A 14,759-nucleotide genomic window follows, 5' to 3' on the forward strand; every position below is an offset into this window, starting at 1 on the left:
ACATCTTGCATTATTATATGTGAAGTTTGAGAATAGAAAAGTAAATGAAATCTGCTACATGTATTTGAGTAGTCTCTATTGCACTATTTATCCATGGCAATTTGTCAAAATCCTAGGTATTGTGGCAGAGAATAAAGCAGGGCTGGTAAGCCTCACTGATTCACTATGGTCTATGGCCACAAAGCAGATTTGCTTATTTCTTATGGCTTCTTGCTCCAGATGCTTCGTCATCTTTTGTGTGTGAGAGCAAAAGAATGTTAATTTAATTTCCACAGTTGATTTACTAGTGTATGATCTCTAAGTCACATTCTAATGCATTACTTTTATATGCATTCTTACGGTACCATCACTTTCATTATGATATAAATGATAAAAGAAAATGGGAAAAAGTGTTACTTTAATTGAACTAGACAATAATTCCATTCCCTTCAGCTGGTACATAATTGAAAGGTATTTCAAGAGCGAAAGTAATCCCATACACGCCAGCATACGTTCTCTCTCATAGAGCTACAAAACCTGTTTTGCAGCATGCGTTGATGCTATTTTAAGCATGTCATTAGAAAGTATTCTTCATATACTTAATTGATGCTTCCCAGTGAAAGAGGACAACTGAAGGTGAATTGGGTGACACACTCAGAAATGTTAATAGTTGGCTGTCCCTAAGGGCTGCAACTCTTGTACTCGTCTGGCATGTAAATAAGGGCAAAGTTCAAATAGCCCTCTAATATGGCGTATAGAAAGCATAGATAACAAGAAAACGTGCATGCTGTTGACACTACACATAGGAAAAAAAGAATGATGCATAATACAAAGCACAAAATTCTGCCTTTTGAAGAAATCAGTAGCTGGGTGCCTATAACGTGTTACTGCACCATTCCACAGCTTCTGTTCTATGCTTCCTCTTTTATACCCAACAGAGTTGAAAATATGTCTATGAGGCTAGAAGAAGTGAATGAAAGAGAACATTTTATGAAAGCTTCTCTTCAAACAGTTGACCTTCGACTCTCTCAGTTGGAAGAACTATCTGGTCGGATGGTGAATGCTCTTGAGAAGCTGGCAGGTATTGACAAATCTGAGCTGACGTATACACGTTCACGGGCTTCATCTGAGTGTGATGCTGCGTATCTCCTAAGGCAAAGCAGTGTTAACAGCTCTGATGGCTACAGCATGTACAGATACCATGTCGGTGGCGATGAGTTAACATATGATGACAGTACCACTCCTATGTCACCAGCCACGGGATTGCGTAAAAAAGCCCATTCTATCAGTACCAAAGAAGATGAAGCAGACCCAAGGATGCTGGTTCCAGAACACCACACCAGTCTCCATTATACCTCTAGTGCTAATGCAGTCACCACAGCAGATTACAGTAAATCTACATTAGAAATTGCTCAGAATGTTTCCAGACCCCATTCTGGTTCACGTGGTTTGGGGGATGAAAAGCAGGGGATTTGCAAGAGTGATGGTATGGTTCCTCGAAGTATAAACCAGATGGATGCTGTTACGAACAGACAGTCAGTACCAAGATCAGATTTTCAGAACACTCAGTTAAAAGTAGAACGTACCAAGTTAGAAGCAACCATCTCTTATCCCTTGGACAAATCTAAAGCAATGCGCTATTTTCCTCCTGAAACATTCAGTGCTTGTCAAACCACTATGATGAAGTCAAGGAGCTTTATATTTGCACAGGGTGGGAAGCTGGTTGGAGGGGTTAACAACTGGACCACAGAGTATAGTACCATCATGGATCAGGTGTGCCCTTCTACAATTGAACAATGGGCCACCGAGTGGAAATATGAAGTTGAGCAGCAGCTTTCTCAAGAACGTCCTCCAGAATACCCCGGTTTTATCTCTGAAGCAGAAAGGCAAGCAGAGCAGAAACAGTTACAGATGGACACAGATGATGACAGCGATGTTGGTGAAGCAGGTATGAGTGCCTCTTACACCTCTATGCCTGCCACTGTCAAGACTGAGAAAGAGAATTTACTATCAGTAAAGCCAGAAAGGACTTCTGGGTTCCCATCAGTACGGTCAAAGAGTTTGCACAGCCATTCTCGGAAAGCCAAGTCTGTAAAGGACAAATTAAATAGACCAGGACATGCCAGCAGTGTAACTAATTTGGTGGTAGCATTTGGCAGTGCAACAGAAGAACTGAAAGCTAGGCAAGAAAATGCATCCACAGAAACTGAATGTTAAAGTGGCTTGTGGCCCCTGTTTTATCGACAGTCAAGAAAGCAGCATGATTAATTGAACAAATTATGGATTTTAAAATTCATTTCTAAAGAAGAATTTTGCATATATTTGTTTCAATTTAAACTTAATAGATATACGTTCTGTTCTTAAATAAATGCTTGCTGGGTCAGGTGAAAGGGAGATCTCAAGGGCAGATAAAAAATAGGCACAGTCCACAGATGCCAACAGTATAGATCTTTCTTAGTTCCATTTCAACCTCCCGCATAAGCTCATTTACTGACAAGCTTTTTATAAAAGCTCTTGAAAGAAGGACAATATTATCATGAAATAATTTAGAAAATGTTTTTTCTTCTTTTTTATCAGAAGACTTCTTAAACTGAACACATTTTTAACCAGCCTTAGTTTTTATCCTTACTTACGCAGCTGGTTTCTTTGTGGCCATTGTGTTTTTCAGATCAAAACAAAATTGTTGGAAGCAAGGAAAAATTACGCAGTCCCCTCTTTCACTTCTGATTTCATGCATGCTTCTTAGCTCCTCTTTCAGAAAGGCAAAACATAGCAGTTTTCATCCACTAAAGTAGGTCTGAGTGGCAAAATACGGTTGTGTTTGGAGAAACCTGACCCGGAAAGCCATGTGTAGACATATTCTTGACCTGTCCTTGAACTTTAGTGACATAATCTTGCTTTCAGGATCGTATCTGTCTGCACCCCAAAGCATGCTGACAGCCTTAAACTGTTGAAAAACAGTGATCATTGTTTCAAAATGTTTAGGGAGATTTTAAGTATATGATCTATATGGAGATTTTAATAATATGAATCCAAGATCTGCATTAGTGTTTTGCATAAATAGAGATTACAATAGAAGTCCATGTAGAGTAACAATCTGGCTTTTTTTAAATGCCTGCAAGGGAAAACAAAACAAAACAAAACAAAACAGGAAAGGTGTTCTGATCGGGTGAGATCAAAATGTAGCCAATCTATGTTTGAAGCAAATCTACTGTGACAAATTCATCTTCCATTTTGCAGTTTCATTATGATGACACATGAGGAACAAAGAACAGTTTCTAGGAGTCAGTCTAAACAAAAAATAAAATTTCCAGATGAGAACAGAAATTCCATACATTTTTTTGAGTAAATTTCAAAAAGAAATGTCAAAGGGAAAAAAGTCTCTACACTGAAAGTGTGTTTTATCCCTCAACAACTAAGACTGGAAATCCACAGCTATAGGTACAGTTTCCAAGCACACTTGTCTCAACAGTGGCATTCTAAGTACTAGGTTTTGATAGTTTTCTTCATAATAGTATGATGTTATTTGCCTCATTCTTCTCTGTTACCTTTTAGGAATTGCGTTTTCCCAAATGTTCAGCACCTCTCTTTGCAGGGGATGCGTACCATTGAACAGACAAGAAAGAAAATGAGTTAAAGGCATGTTACTTGTTCACAGAATACTGGTGAAAAGTTTATGCTTAACTCATTAACCATCAGGACTTACTCATATACTATTTTGAAAAGACAGAATTTCTTTTTTTCCCCCACCATCAGCTCCACAGTATGTAGGTCTCAGTATCCCCCTTGATAATGCTGCTTACAGCATTTTGAAATGCAGAGATTGATGGAAGACTCTACAAATGCATTGATGGCATCAGCTTTTTATTGTTTTTATTATATTTTCGTACCCCATCCATACTTACACCTTCAAGTACTGTTACCTTACTGAATGATCATGGTAACTGCATGAAGCTGAACTTTCTGAAAGTTCAGTCATCATTTACTATGGATTTTTGCTAGCTTGGTCTTATTAACAGGTTTACTGGTTTCACTGTTGTCAGAACAGTGTTGACATTTTGCTTTTCATGTGGGCTTCTCTTTTATTCCACTTTAGGGAACTTGACATTTTATAAAAACAGAACGACATTTGAAATTGTTTCACTTCCATGTTTACTTCTGTGTTACCATTCTATGCAACTACATAGCCATTTTGTATGTGTGGTTAAAATAGCCTCCAATTTGCCAATGCCTTTTTATTGTTTGCCTGCACGCTCACCAGAAACGGATTCACTAACAAACACAAAGGGATGCAGCTTTTCAGGACTTTGCTAAACAAGCAGTATGCATTGTGCAACGAAATACGGTGTGTTGCATACCTCTTGTTACGTTGTCTTTATAAAATGTGTGTGAAATCATGCTTTGTTTGACCAGTTATTTTTTTAGCATTTACATTACAAATTTATCAGATAGCATATAGATTTCAAACAAAAACATTTTACCTTTGTATTTATTTACTTCCTTTGTGTAAAAATATTTGTAAAGAAACACATTAAAAAGATGTGAAATGAATTCAGTATAACAAATATTTCACTATAATGATATCAAAACACTTCACCTACCTGTTTTTTCTTATGCAGTGCGTGGGCTGAACATTTTCTAAGCAAAGTTTCTTTTTTAACATTTGCCAGTAATTTTCCATAAAGTTCTCTATACAGTGATGACTTTATAAGGCTTGGATGTTTTCTGTGCTCTTGCATAGCATGAACTGAAATGATAACCGTTCTGCCATTAAATGTGAAGTAACTACACTGACTTTGGTAGAGGTATTTTAGACATACAGCCATTTTAATAAGATTTAAATATGGCTCTGTATGTGCATAGAAGACCGATAGTAGCTTTGGAGCACACTAAACAGAATAACGATCAACACATTTGCATGTCTGCCTACATGCTTTCTTGAGTACTGGCTGAAAGGATGCAAGCACAGAATTTGCATTTCTGAAGAGGCATGTTTAATACTGCTTTTCAGGAAGATGCATCCCTCCTATTGCTAATTATGTGGTGACTCCACAGCAGTGTCACTGTGAATTCCACTCACCGTTTTTTTATTATGTGCTTGATGTATACTGAACCAGGTCAAGCCTAAAGAGTATGTACTTTAAGGCTACGTCTACACAGAGACATTACACTGAAGTAATTTAAGTTTGTTCACCTTACAGTAGCTTGCAATACAGACGTTTCCCTCTCCCTCAAGGCAAATGTTTTAAGCACAGTGACTAATTGTAATAGTCACATAGGCAGGTTCTTAACTATACCAGCTGATTCCATGAATTACCCCTTTTTACATTGCATCATTCTGGGACTAGCTTGACTTTGCTCTTGCAAGCCTCTCTTATTGCAGTCACTCTTTCCATTTTAGATGTTGGGTTTTGATACCTGAGAACCAAGAAAGTCCTTTTTCCATATTATTTAGTAATGCATTAAAGTAGCCATTGAAACCTTCCAACTATGGTTTCTCCATACTGCTTCTTTCGATGCTTTCCTAGGTTCTGGGCTTGACTATCGTCTTTGGCAAAATGTGTGTCTGTCCTTTGAAATAAAAATTAAAAGAATATGAGTATCTGTAAGGCCTTGTCAGAAAACAGGAACATGAGGAGGGTGCATGACCAAGGATGTCAACAGGATATTTCATCAGATCTGCAAGATCCACAGGATCGTGCGCTGTTACAGGTGTTCTGGGTAGTTAACCCACTGACACAAAGCCTGTTTGCTGCCAAGCACTTGCTATGGAGGAGGTGAGTTTTCAGAGTGACAGCAGCACTTGGACACGTTGCTGGGGTCCCACCTAGTAGTGCCGTTGCCAGCATATCACTTCTGCACCACTGTCCTGTCTGACTGGTCGATTCTAGTTAAACTAGTATTACACTCAAAGTCTTGTTATGAGCAAGAAGGAGACACACCTTGTATGTAAAGTCAGGAATTTATTGTTAGTCACAAATTCTAACAGTCTAATACCTGAATTATTATTATTAGTCTAGATCGAATTACAAGAGAGGAGAGACAAGAATAGAGGAGGGAAAAGAATACTACTATACTACTACAGGAAAAAAAACCAATAAGGTAAAACTGATACACGCATACTTCCTACTATCTACCCCTTTTTTTGATGTTATGCTCACACTTGCACTGATTCTCTGGGTCTAACGGTCAGTGGCTGCCATAGGGGTAGTGAGGAAGTATTGCCAGCTGTCAGCATCCCAGTCCTTCACTAGGATGAGCCTGATGTTGATGGTGCTGGTTTCTTTTTCCTTATTTTTTGCTTACTTAGGGACATATTTATATTTGCTATCAACTTCACATCTTGTTTTTCTTCATTGGCCTTCAAATCCTACAATTACACCTGAATTTCCTAGTCATTAGAAAAATTACTTTCACAGCTAAACAAATGAAGGGACAGCTCAGGGCAGGTGAAGGAAAGTTCAGGCAAAGCAATCCTGACAAGCCTCAGTCCTGAGGCCTTACAAAGTCAGTATAAAGCCTGTGGCCTGTTACTAGCAGTGACAATACCCTATTTACTGGGCTATGAGGCTACATTAGCCCTAGAGGTGTTTTCCTCTCGCTACAGCCACTGCAAATAAATGCTCTACTGCGTGCAGTGGTCACCTGAGCTGAATATTTCAGCCTAATTGTGGATTTTGATCCCCCATTGGGATCCAGCATCAGACAGAAAGGCAAAACAGATGTAAGGGTCTGGTTGATATGGCCATTTAATGACCATTTCAACTGGTGCCAGGGTCCAGGCGGTTGGCATAGTCAAAAAACAGTACACAGCAGTAGTTTGGATTGCAGGCTGACAAACCACAAGCCTTGGGAGAAGTGAGACAAGAACTACAGATTTCCTTAAAACTGCAATCATCATCTGCTTTTTTCAACTTTCAGCCTTATCTGCAGAAACAAAATTTGATATGGTAAAGTGGTGCTTTATGGTTGATGCCCTGTATCTTTACAATGGTTGTAAGGTATGTCTTGATAATAGGCTTTAAAATATTCTTTGCAGTTGTTCAGCCAAAATATTTTAAGTGCTTGTATCCACCTTTCTCTTGGTGTTAAAGTTAATGAAAAAGGAGTTGCGTAATTTCATCTGCCTGCTCCTCTTTTGTCTCTACGTTAAAACCCCTATGAAACTGCAGTGCTTCATCCTGCATGATTCTAGATGTAAGCATCTCCCTTTTCTTGCACTAATTGGACTGCTATGCTATGCTTAGCAAGCTATTACCTGAGCAGACGAACAGCCTTCAAAAATGGCCATGGAAAAAGATTGGATTCTCGTTTAGGAGCACTGGTAATGTGATAGTCACTATCACAATACCTATGTGAAATAGCCCAAGCCAAGGTGGAACACTGTACCAATGAACAGCTCCAAATAACTCCAGGCAAGTAATACCTACATAATGATTAACAAGAAAAATACCCTTATGTAACATAGCAGAGTTCAATGTCATTAACTCTCCACGCTGAGAATACTACTTCCACTTCGCAGATGTGGCTTGAAAAGGAGGCTTTTTTCCTGAGATACCTCAAGAAACTAAAACCTTTGCATAGTTTTTATATCTTTTGTATATCTTTGGCCTAGACTATCCAAGTTGCTGTTTTATGTAAATAATCACATTTTAAATATTATTCTGCTGGATCTTCATCAAGGACACTCAAGAAAGAGATTTTTTTTTTCAACTGCTTAACAAATTTAAGGCATAATGTTTTCCTTCTATGAGAGGTAATACAGACCTGTAGGGCTGGCTTCTTCACAAGTCCCCAGCAAAAGTCCCACGCTTTTGAATGCAGGCTGAGGCAACTTGGGTGTGCAAACTACTGAGTGCACAAGGAGGGAGGTGTCCAGGTAAAATCATAAACCATAACGCTTTCAGTGATAAACAGAAGACTTTCATCAGTGAATCCCTGACTTTGCAGACTTACCACATACTTGCTGTAGCTTTGGGCACATAGCTCAGCTGTGAAATCAGACAACACGTATGTCTTTGTGTCTTTTGTGTCAAGAGTTCAAACCAATAATTGAGCCATTCTTCAGAAAGCTATGAAAACACATAAGTTGCCATAGAAATACAGGCCTGGAAGAGATCATCTATACTGAGACAAGTTAAGCAATGTTGATAGCATCAGTGACAGATGGTGGTCTAACCTGTTCTTGAACATGTCTAATGAAAGCCATTCTCTAATCTGCTGAGAGATCAAAAGGGACCATTATGAAAATCTGTTCTGATTTAACCCCAGCCCTCCTGCAATGCACAAGCCAAAGTACTTCCCCAACCACAGAGCTCTCTTGTGAGGTTGTACCAGAACTTTTAGGAAGATACGTAATCTGATGTGCAGCAAATACAGCAGGTTGTGCATCACAGCCATAGCCAAGCAGATAATTATCTTCACTGTTACAAACAATTTGCACTGTATGTAAAAAGGGGCCCCAGGAAACTGTCACACAGCATGTGGGGCGTGATACCACCAGGACAGCAGGCCAAACTGGTTCTGGGAGGGCCATGACAGTGGGCAAGTGTAAGGGTCCTGGCCAGTCTAGCACACAGGAGATACCACTGAATAACTTAATGTTGAGGCAAGGAAAATAACTGCACTGAGTGAAAAATGATGGTTTTTAAATTCATGAGAATAAAAATAGACATCTGCAGTCTTTTCAGTTCAGCTGGCTTTGTTGCATAGCTAGCTTCCCACCATTCTTTCAAGACTGTTCTCGTAGAACAAAGGCATTCTCAGAAACCTGGTTTAGCAGAACTGTTTGAAAAAAGTGAGCAAGTGAGGCAAGCCGGGATGGCTGGAGATGGGCAGGCACCTGAGTGCATTGCCAAAAAGAAGTCAGGGGATCCAGACGATTTTCCTGCCTGTCCTGCCTGCCCTCCCCCCCAACCACCTAGCCTGCCTGCCTAGCCTGACCTGCCTTGCCTGCCCTCTTGCCTTGTCTGCCCTGCCCTGCCAGCCTACCGTACCCTACTTGCCTGTCCTGCTCTGCCTGTCTGCAGTGCCTGCTTGTATCCCACTGCAAGTTGTGACAGAATTAACTTGCTCCTCCAAAATACTCAATTCTGTCAAATCAGCTTTCTTTTCCCACTGGCATAAAACTCTTCCAGTGGCAACTTGGGACCAGTTCCAACAACAATCCTCACAAATCTTGTGATCTGAGAGCTTAGTTTTGATTTTGTTTCTTCCTTTTCAGAACAGCACTGCAATTGAAATGTGTCAGTGCATTCCTTAACGGAAATTTGTGCTATCCTGTGCTCATTCCCTCAAGAGTAAGATTGCATTTGCAGCCACTCCTCAGAAGGCTCAGTGCTGATGCAGAAACACTCTTGTAATTCTGATGTAGCATAAATAATTGTCATTTTCAACATCATTGGCAAATTTGTATATGGAATTTCAAACGTAGCTGATTTGGGCAATTTCTGCCTTCCTCGCCCTCTTGCTTTCTCTTCCCCCTTTTCTGATTTTAATTTCCTTTCAACAATGTTCTGAATATGAACAAAAAACTTTAAAGAAGAATAAAGATGAGGGCAAGTCCCGCAGTATTTCTCACTTAGCAAACATCCAGGGGATTTAGCTTGTGAAAGGGGTAAGTGACCAGCAGGAGAGAGGCTGTGGCTTGCTCTCACAGCACTGTTGGGCACTCAGCATTACAACACCAGCAGCTTCTGCAACACAGTGCACTCTCTAAAATGGACAGGGGCTGAGCCTGAGACCATGCCAGGCTGAATAATGCCACTTAGACAATGACGTTTGCAGCATAAAATAAAAATCTTGTATGGAAAATACAGGATAAAGTGAAGGGAACTGTCTGCCAGCACCAACTAACTCGGGACCCTTGTGCAAGGAGGTGCACTTGTTTTAAAAAAACTACACAATGAGATTGTGTTTATCTTTTCCACCTGCAAGTTCAAAAGTAATGTATTGTTATGGAGGTGCTTGCTGGTGTTCTCCCCTGGGCTGTTGAATAGCTTTAAATGTATGCACATGTACTTCTTTCTTCAACCTAGGCAGGTGCCAGTGGGTTGTTTCCCTTCTCTCTGTTCAAACAAACCTCCCTGCTGGCATCAGCGTGGCATCTCATCTACGTTGAGGAATCCAGATTGTGCCCCAAAGTCTGTTCTTTCATGAAACGTCCACCCTCTGACTTCACCAAAAAATCCCAGGGGCTATAATGCAATGTAATGTGCTTCCTATTAATGATAGTAAGGGAAGACCTTGACCCTGCAGCTGATGCTGGGTGCTGCATGCGTCATTTAGTGTCTAAAAATGTGTCTGTTTTTCTGGAGTCTTCTAGTTCTTTACTGTCTTTATGTCACAGTGATATTACAACACTACTATGCTGTAGCGGGCCTTTACTGATGTTACCTTGCATGTGAGCTGTTACAGAAAAATGACAGTATGCTGACCAAACCCATGCTTTTTAATAAGGTGAGGCTGAAGTGCCCAAATACCAGCAATTAGTTTGGCAGGTCCTGACCTTTAACTCTTGCCCCTAAACCACGGGCCTTGCAGTGAGCTACGCTCGGCTCGTAGCTGGAACCATCACTATGGTGCACCAGCCGTGGGGGGAGCACCAGCAGGCACAGGAACCAGCAGCCCTTCTTACCCTACTCGATGCATCAGACCTGGCTTCAGACTCTGGAGAGGCCTGGCTGGTTTTACCCAATTCCTTTGTGCTTGGACTACCAGCAGGAGAATGCAGACTCTCCCCCTTCCTTAGATCTCACAGCTGACAGACCTGTGTGGTCCCACTCTGGGGCTCTCTATTAAGCTACGTTTCCATCCAAACTGTTGCTTCTTGTAGGAGGTTATTTCTACTGTGGAGGCCAAGTTCATTGCAGTCAGTGCTCACATGAACACCTGCAACATGAACCTTTAAGGGTGCCAAGGGCCCATGTGAGTCGTTAGTCGGTTTCTTACTTATCACAAGAGATAGCAGTCTTAGATTTGGGCAGTTTAGGTGGGTGACTGTGTTATTTCCATGTTCTAGAGAAGCTCAAGTGAGCAATCCATGAGCGCCTGGAAAGCTTAAGGAAAGGGAATTACATGGATGTTACATCTGCATCCACCTCCAGCGGTCAGCATGGTCACAGTGACGAGCAAGAGAGTGACTGCGCGGCAGCAGCCTGGAGGCTTCGTCCATAGATCACACACGTGCTACGGCTGTGATGTGGTACACCTGTATACAAGGTGACAGTAGGAAGAACTTGGTAGCAGCAGTTGATTCATGCTGGAGCTGGATTTTCACTGCTGATCTGAGACAACCCTGGGTTGCAATAAAAACCTGCCTTTGCAGGCCCCACGCAGAGGTTTCAGAGTCTCCAAGTGGCTCAGAGGCCGAACTGTGGAAATCCTCTGCTTCACTCCTCGCTTTAGTATTCCCCCCGCCACCGCAGGCCGGCGTGTCCGTGATTGCCTTCCCCTCACGAAGGCCAGGGACGGAGGCAGCGTCTCGCCGCCTGCCCGGCGGCAGCGCCGAGCAGCAGCTCCCACCGCGGGCGCCCGGCCTGCCCTCGGCAGGCTCCGCCCCGGAGACAGGGGACGGGGAGCGAGCGAGGTCTCCCAGGGCGTCGGTGAGATTCGGTAGCCGAAACCCACTGGCAGCCTGGTCAGGAATAACAGTGCTGGCTGCCGTTGCCGCTACGGGAAGCGTCCGTTAGAAGTGGATAAAACGTTCATTACTCGGCTGCCGGCGCGGGCTAGCGGCCCCGCCGGGCCGCGGCCGCTTGGGCCCTCCGCGCCGCCGTAGGGAGGCCGCTCCCCCGCCCCCTTGCTCCCCCCAACATGGCCGCCCCGGCACAGCCCGCCTCGGCCTGCCGCCTGCCGGGGCCGCCGCCGCCTGCCCGCCGCCGGCGGTAGAGAGCCGCTGGGCCCGGCAGGCGGCCGCCCTCGCGGGGAGGCGGAGGGAGCCGCCGGGGGCTCCATGAGGGGTTGCGGCAGCCCCAGGCCGGGCCTGCCCAGGCGGCTGACTCCTCCCTTGGGGAAGGAGGGTGCGCTGGGGCCGCCTCCGCCGCCGCCCGCCGGGGCCGTGTGACTGGGAGCGCGCAGCCCCGAGTGGCTGCGGGGCGCCGGGCCTGAGCCGGCGGGCGTCGACACCCTGCCCCCGCGGGACGGGGCCTCCTGGGCCCGGCCCGGCCCGCCGCTCCGTCCCCGCGCGCCGGGGTCCCCGCCGGCAGCGACAATGTTTTCTCTCAAGCAGCCCAAACCCACCTTCAAGTCCTACCTTCTGCCGCTGCCTCAGGTAACAGCCTTTTATTTCCATTAGCGACCTGCTCGGCTCTTCCTTTCCCCTGCCCTGGCCCCGTCCTTGGCCCTGGCCGAGGTGCCAGCGCCGGGGCTGCCCTCCCGGCGCGGCGGCGGCGGGGCCGGCCTGGAGCGGGGCCCGGGGCGCTGCCCGGAGCTTCTCCCCGCCTCGCCTCGCCTCGCCTCGCCTCGCCCCGGGGCTGCCGGCCTGGCGGGGCGGTGAGCCGGCACCTGCGCCTCTCTGGAGGGGCTTCCGGAGGGCCCCCAGAAATCCCCCGTCGCACAGGGAAACAAAAGCTCTGCAATCGGTTTGGAGTGCAGCCCCTTGGCTGCTTGGTCTTTGAAGTCGCACACAAACATAAAGCGAGCGTATGCTGGTGGCGAGCCCAAACTTTGGTCGCGGAGTGGAACTTTTATCAAAAGAAAGTCTTGTGTTGATTAAAACCGGCCAACGTGAGATTGTTTTGGAAAGTTCTGAATAATGCTTCAGGTGTTTGGGCTCGCTTTCCTCTTTGTGCTGGGTGGGATTGGCATTATCCACGTTCGCACTGTGGAATATTTTGAGGAGAAAACAGCTGGTGCTTGTCGGCTATGCAAATAATTAAAGTGTCACTGTAGCCATCGTTTCAAATTTAAAACTTGGCTCATGGCATAAATAAGAAAATCAAGTATATATAGTAGAATACTATACATAGTGCGTACCGATAGTATCAAGTGTATCTAGTGGAATCACCAGGATTTTTTGTGTGGTCTGGGTGTGCACTTGCCAGATTTTTATTTATTTATTTTAGATGAGGCAGGACCTCTTCTAGCAACATGTTTGACATGTTGACTCGTTTTTGCTTTTTCACAATTTCTCAGTAGAAGTGAAATGTCGATGCAACGTGGTTCTGGACAGTCCTAGTCCTGGGAAATGGCGATATCAGTGTAAGAACCATAGGCATTAAGGTTATTTCACTGAAGGTTCCAGTCTTTTTATAGAAGTATTTTTATTTTTAAGGTTTGGAATTAAAATGTAAATAGTCATGTATATGTTCTAGGCCTTGTTTTTTTGGAAATTTTTCCTGTGTTGGAAGGTCATGCATGTTAAAAGTTGGTAGAGAGTTTTGTGCGAACTTGAGTGTCCGTATCTATGTAAAGCTTGTTGTAGGACTTGAGCCTGTACAGAATGTCAAGCCAAATTGTTTTTCATTTGTCCTGTGACTTGTTATAGCCTAGGTTACACAAGTAGTTAAACATCAGCACTTTAAATGTTATAGTATTCTTCTGGTACAGAGCTAAATGTACACAAAAATGTTAATATCTTCACAGGAAACTGTCGCTGTGATTGTATCCTAGCTCTTTAAGATCAGCTTTTTAAGCTAAAAGAACTATCTCCTTTGCCCAAATAGATCAGGCTTGTGTCTGACTGACTGTAAAGTTCTGATTCTTAAGTACATTATCTTTTTTTTTTTCTTTTTTTTTTTTTCTTCAGACTGAAGACCATATAGCATCAGAACCAAGGGTTAAAAAACTGGAACCAGTGCTTTTGCCAGGTAGGCATAAATCAAGAATTTGGCAGATACCTCAACAAGGATATATTTAAGCCTTTTGTTTATTATAATAGAATTGGTAAAATGTAAATAGTTTACTATTTTACTGTGATTATTGACTTTGATATATTTCAATCTTGGCGTGCTCCTTGTGGGAATATAACTTCTAAGTAGGAAAAGCTAGTGATATTTGTGACTGTAGAAAATTGTTCTAACCTGCCTGAAACACTAAATAAATACATAGGCAATTTTGCCTGTGTAATGCTTTAGTATGTGTAGAATAATGTCTTGGTTTTATTGCCAATATTTGAAATGAAACCAGTCTAAGTTTTGTAACATTTATGACACATTTTGGAAGACTACTAGTAATTACATTTTTGTCAGGTAGTCAGACCTTTGCCTGTGTGCTGAACCCACTACCATAGCATGTGTTGTAGTCTTCTTTTATTTTAAAGGAAAATATTAATAGACTTTCCAGTAGGTAGGTATGATGGACTTCTGTGTTGGAAGACTTCTAAGGCCATCTTTATTAATTTACTCTTATTGAATATGCATATTGAATATGTTACGTAATTTAGGAATTTATAAGTGTCTTTAAACCTATGCAGAATAACCTTTTTAGTGTGTGGATGAGAAAAGCAATGTTTTTATTATTGTTCATAATTACATATTTATAAAACTGTAGGATATTCATGACATCCATATTTTAAACAAGAAATAATCTTTGGTAAATGACACTTTGATCAATGAGGTTTTCTAACAGCCTTTTTCAGATACCAAAGGAACAATTTACTGTTGTCAAGATTATTTTCATTGCAAACTGTACATCACAGTAATAAATTTGGCTTGCTGTTTCTAAGGCTAATTTTGAGTTTAAAACAATGGTATACTGCATTTTTTTTCTTAGCATTCAGATTATATGTTAACAAATACAAATTTATGCACACATACTAACGTAGGAAGCTATTGCTATCA

General features: G+C 42.8%; 2 protein-coding genes across 5 annotated transcripts in view; both read left to right on the plus strand.

Moving 5' to 3' along the window:
• Positions 1-4,530, plus strand: part of TRPM1 (transient receptor potential cation channel subfamily M member 1) — a 96,565-nt gene extending 92,035 nt beyond the window's left edge. The window contains exon 27 of the mRNA XM_087744334.1: positions 918-4,530. Coding sequence (XP_087600460.1) covers positions 918-2,196 — 1,279 coding nt within the window. The 3' untranslated portion in view covers positions 2,197-4,530. The remainder of the gene's footprint in view (positions 1-917) is intronic.
• A 7,156-nt stretch (positions 4,531-11,686) lies between these two features.
• The window catches only part of MTMR10 (myotubularin related protein 10), a 40,480-nt gene continuing 37,407 nt past the window's right edge, over positions 11,687-14,759 (plus strand). For 2 of the 4 annotated variants that reach the window (XM_087745461.1, XM_087745463.1), the window contains exons 1-2: positions 12,235-12,250; positions 13,727-13,787. Coding sequence is in view for 1 of the 4 variants with exons in the window: in XM_087745459.1 (XP_087601585.1) it covers positions 12,191-12,250; positions 13,727-13,787 (121 nt within the window). In the remaining 3 variants the exon portion in view is untranslated. Of the gene's footprint in view, positions 12,251-13,726; positions 13,788-14,759 lie in introns of all 4 variants that reach the window. The other 2 variants (XM_087745459.1, XM_087745462.1) reach the window with 2 other exon arrangements.

This window comes from Nipponia nippon, unplaced genomic scaffold (assembly GCF_047370975.1).
Source record: "Nipponia nippon isolate SJK-2023a ecotype South Korea unplaced genomic scaffold, ASM4737097v1 scaffold_9, whole genome shotgun sequence".
In the NCBI taxonomy this organism is placed as follows: domain Eukaryota; kingdom Metazoa; phylum Chordata; class Aves; order Pelecaniformes; family Threskiornithidae; genus Nipponia; species Nipponia nippon.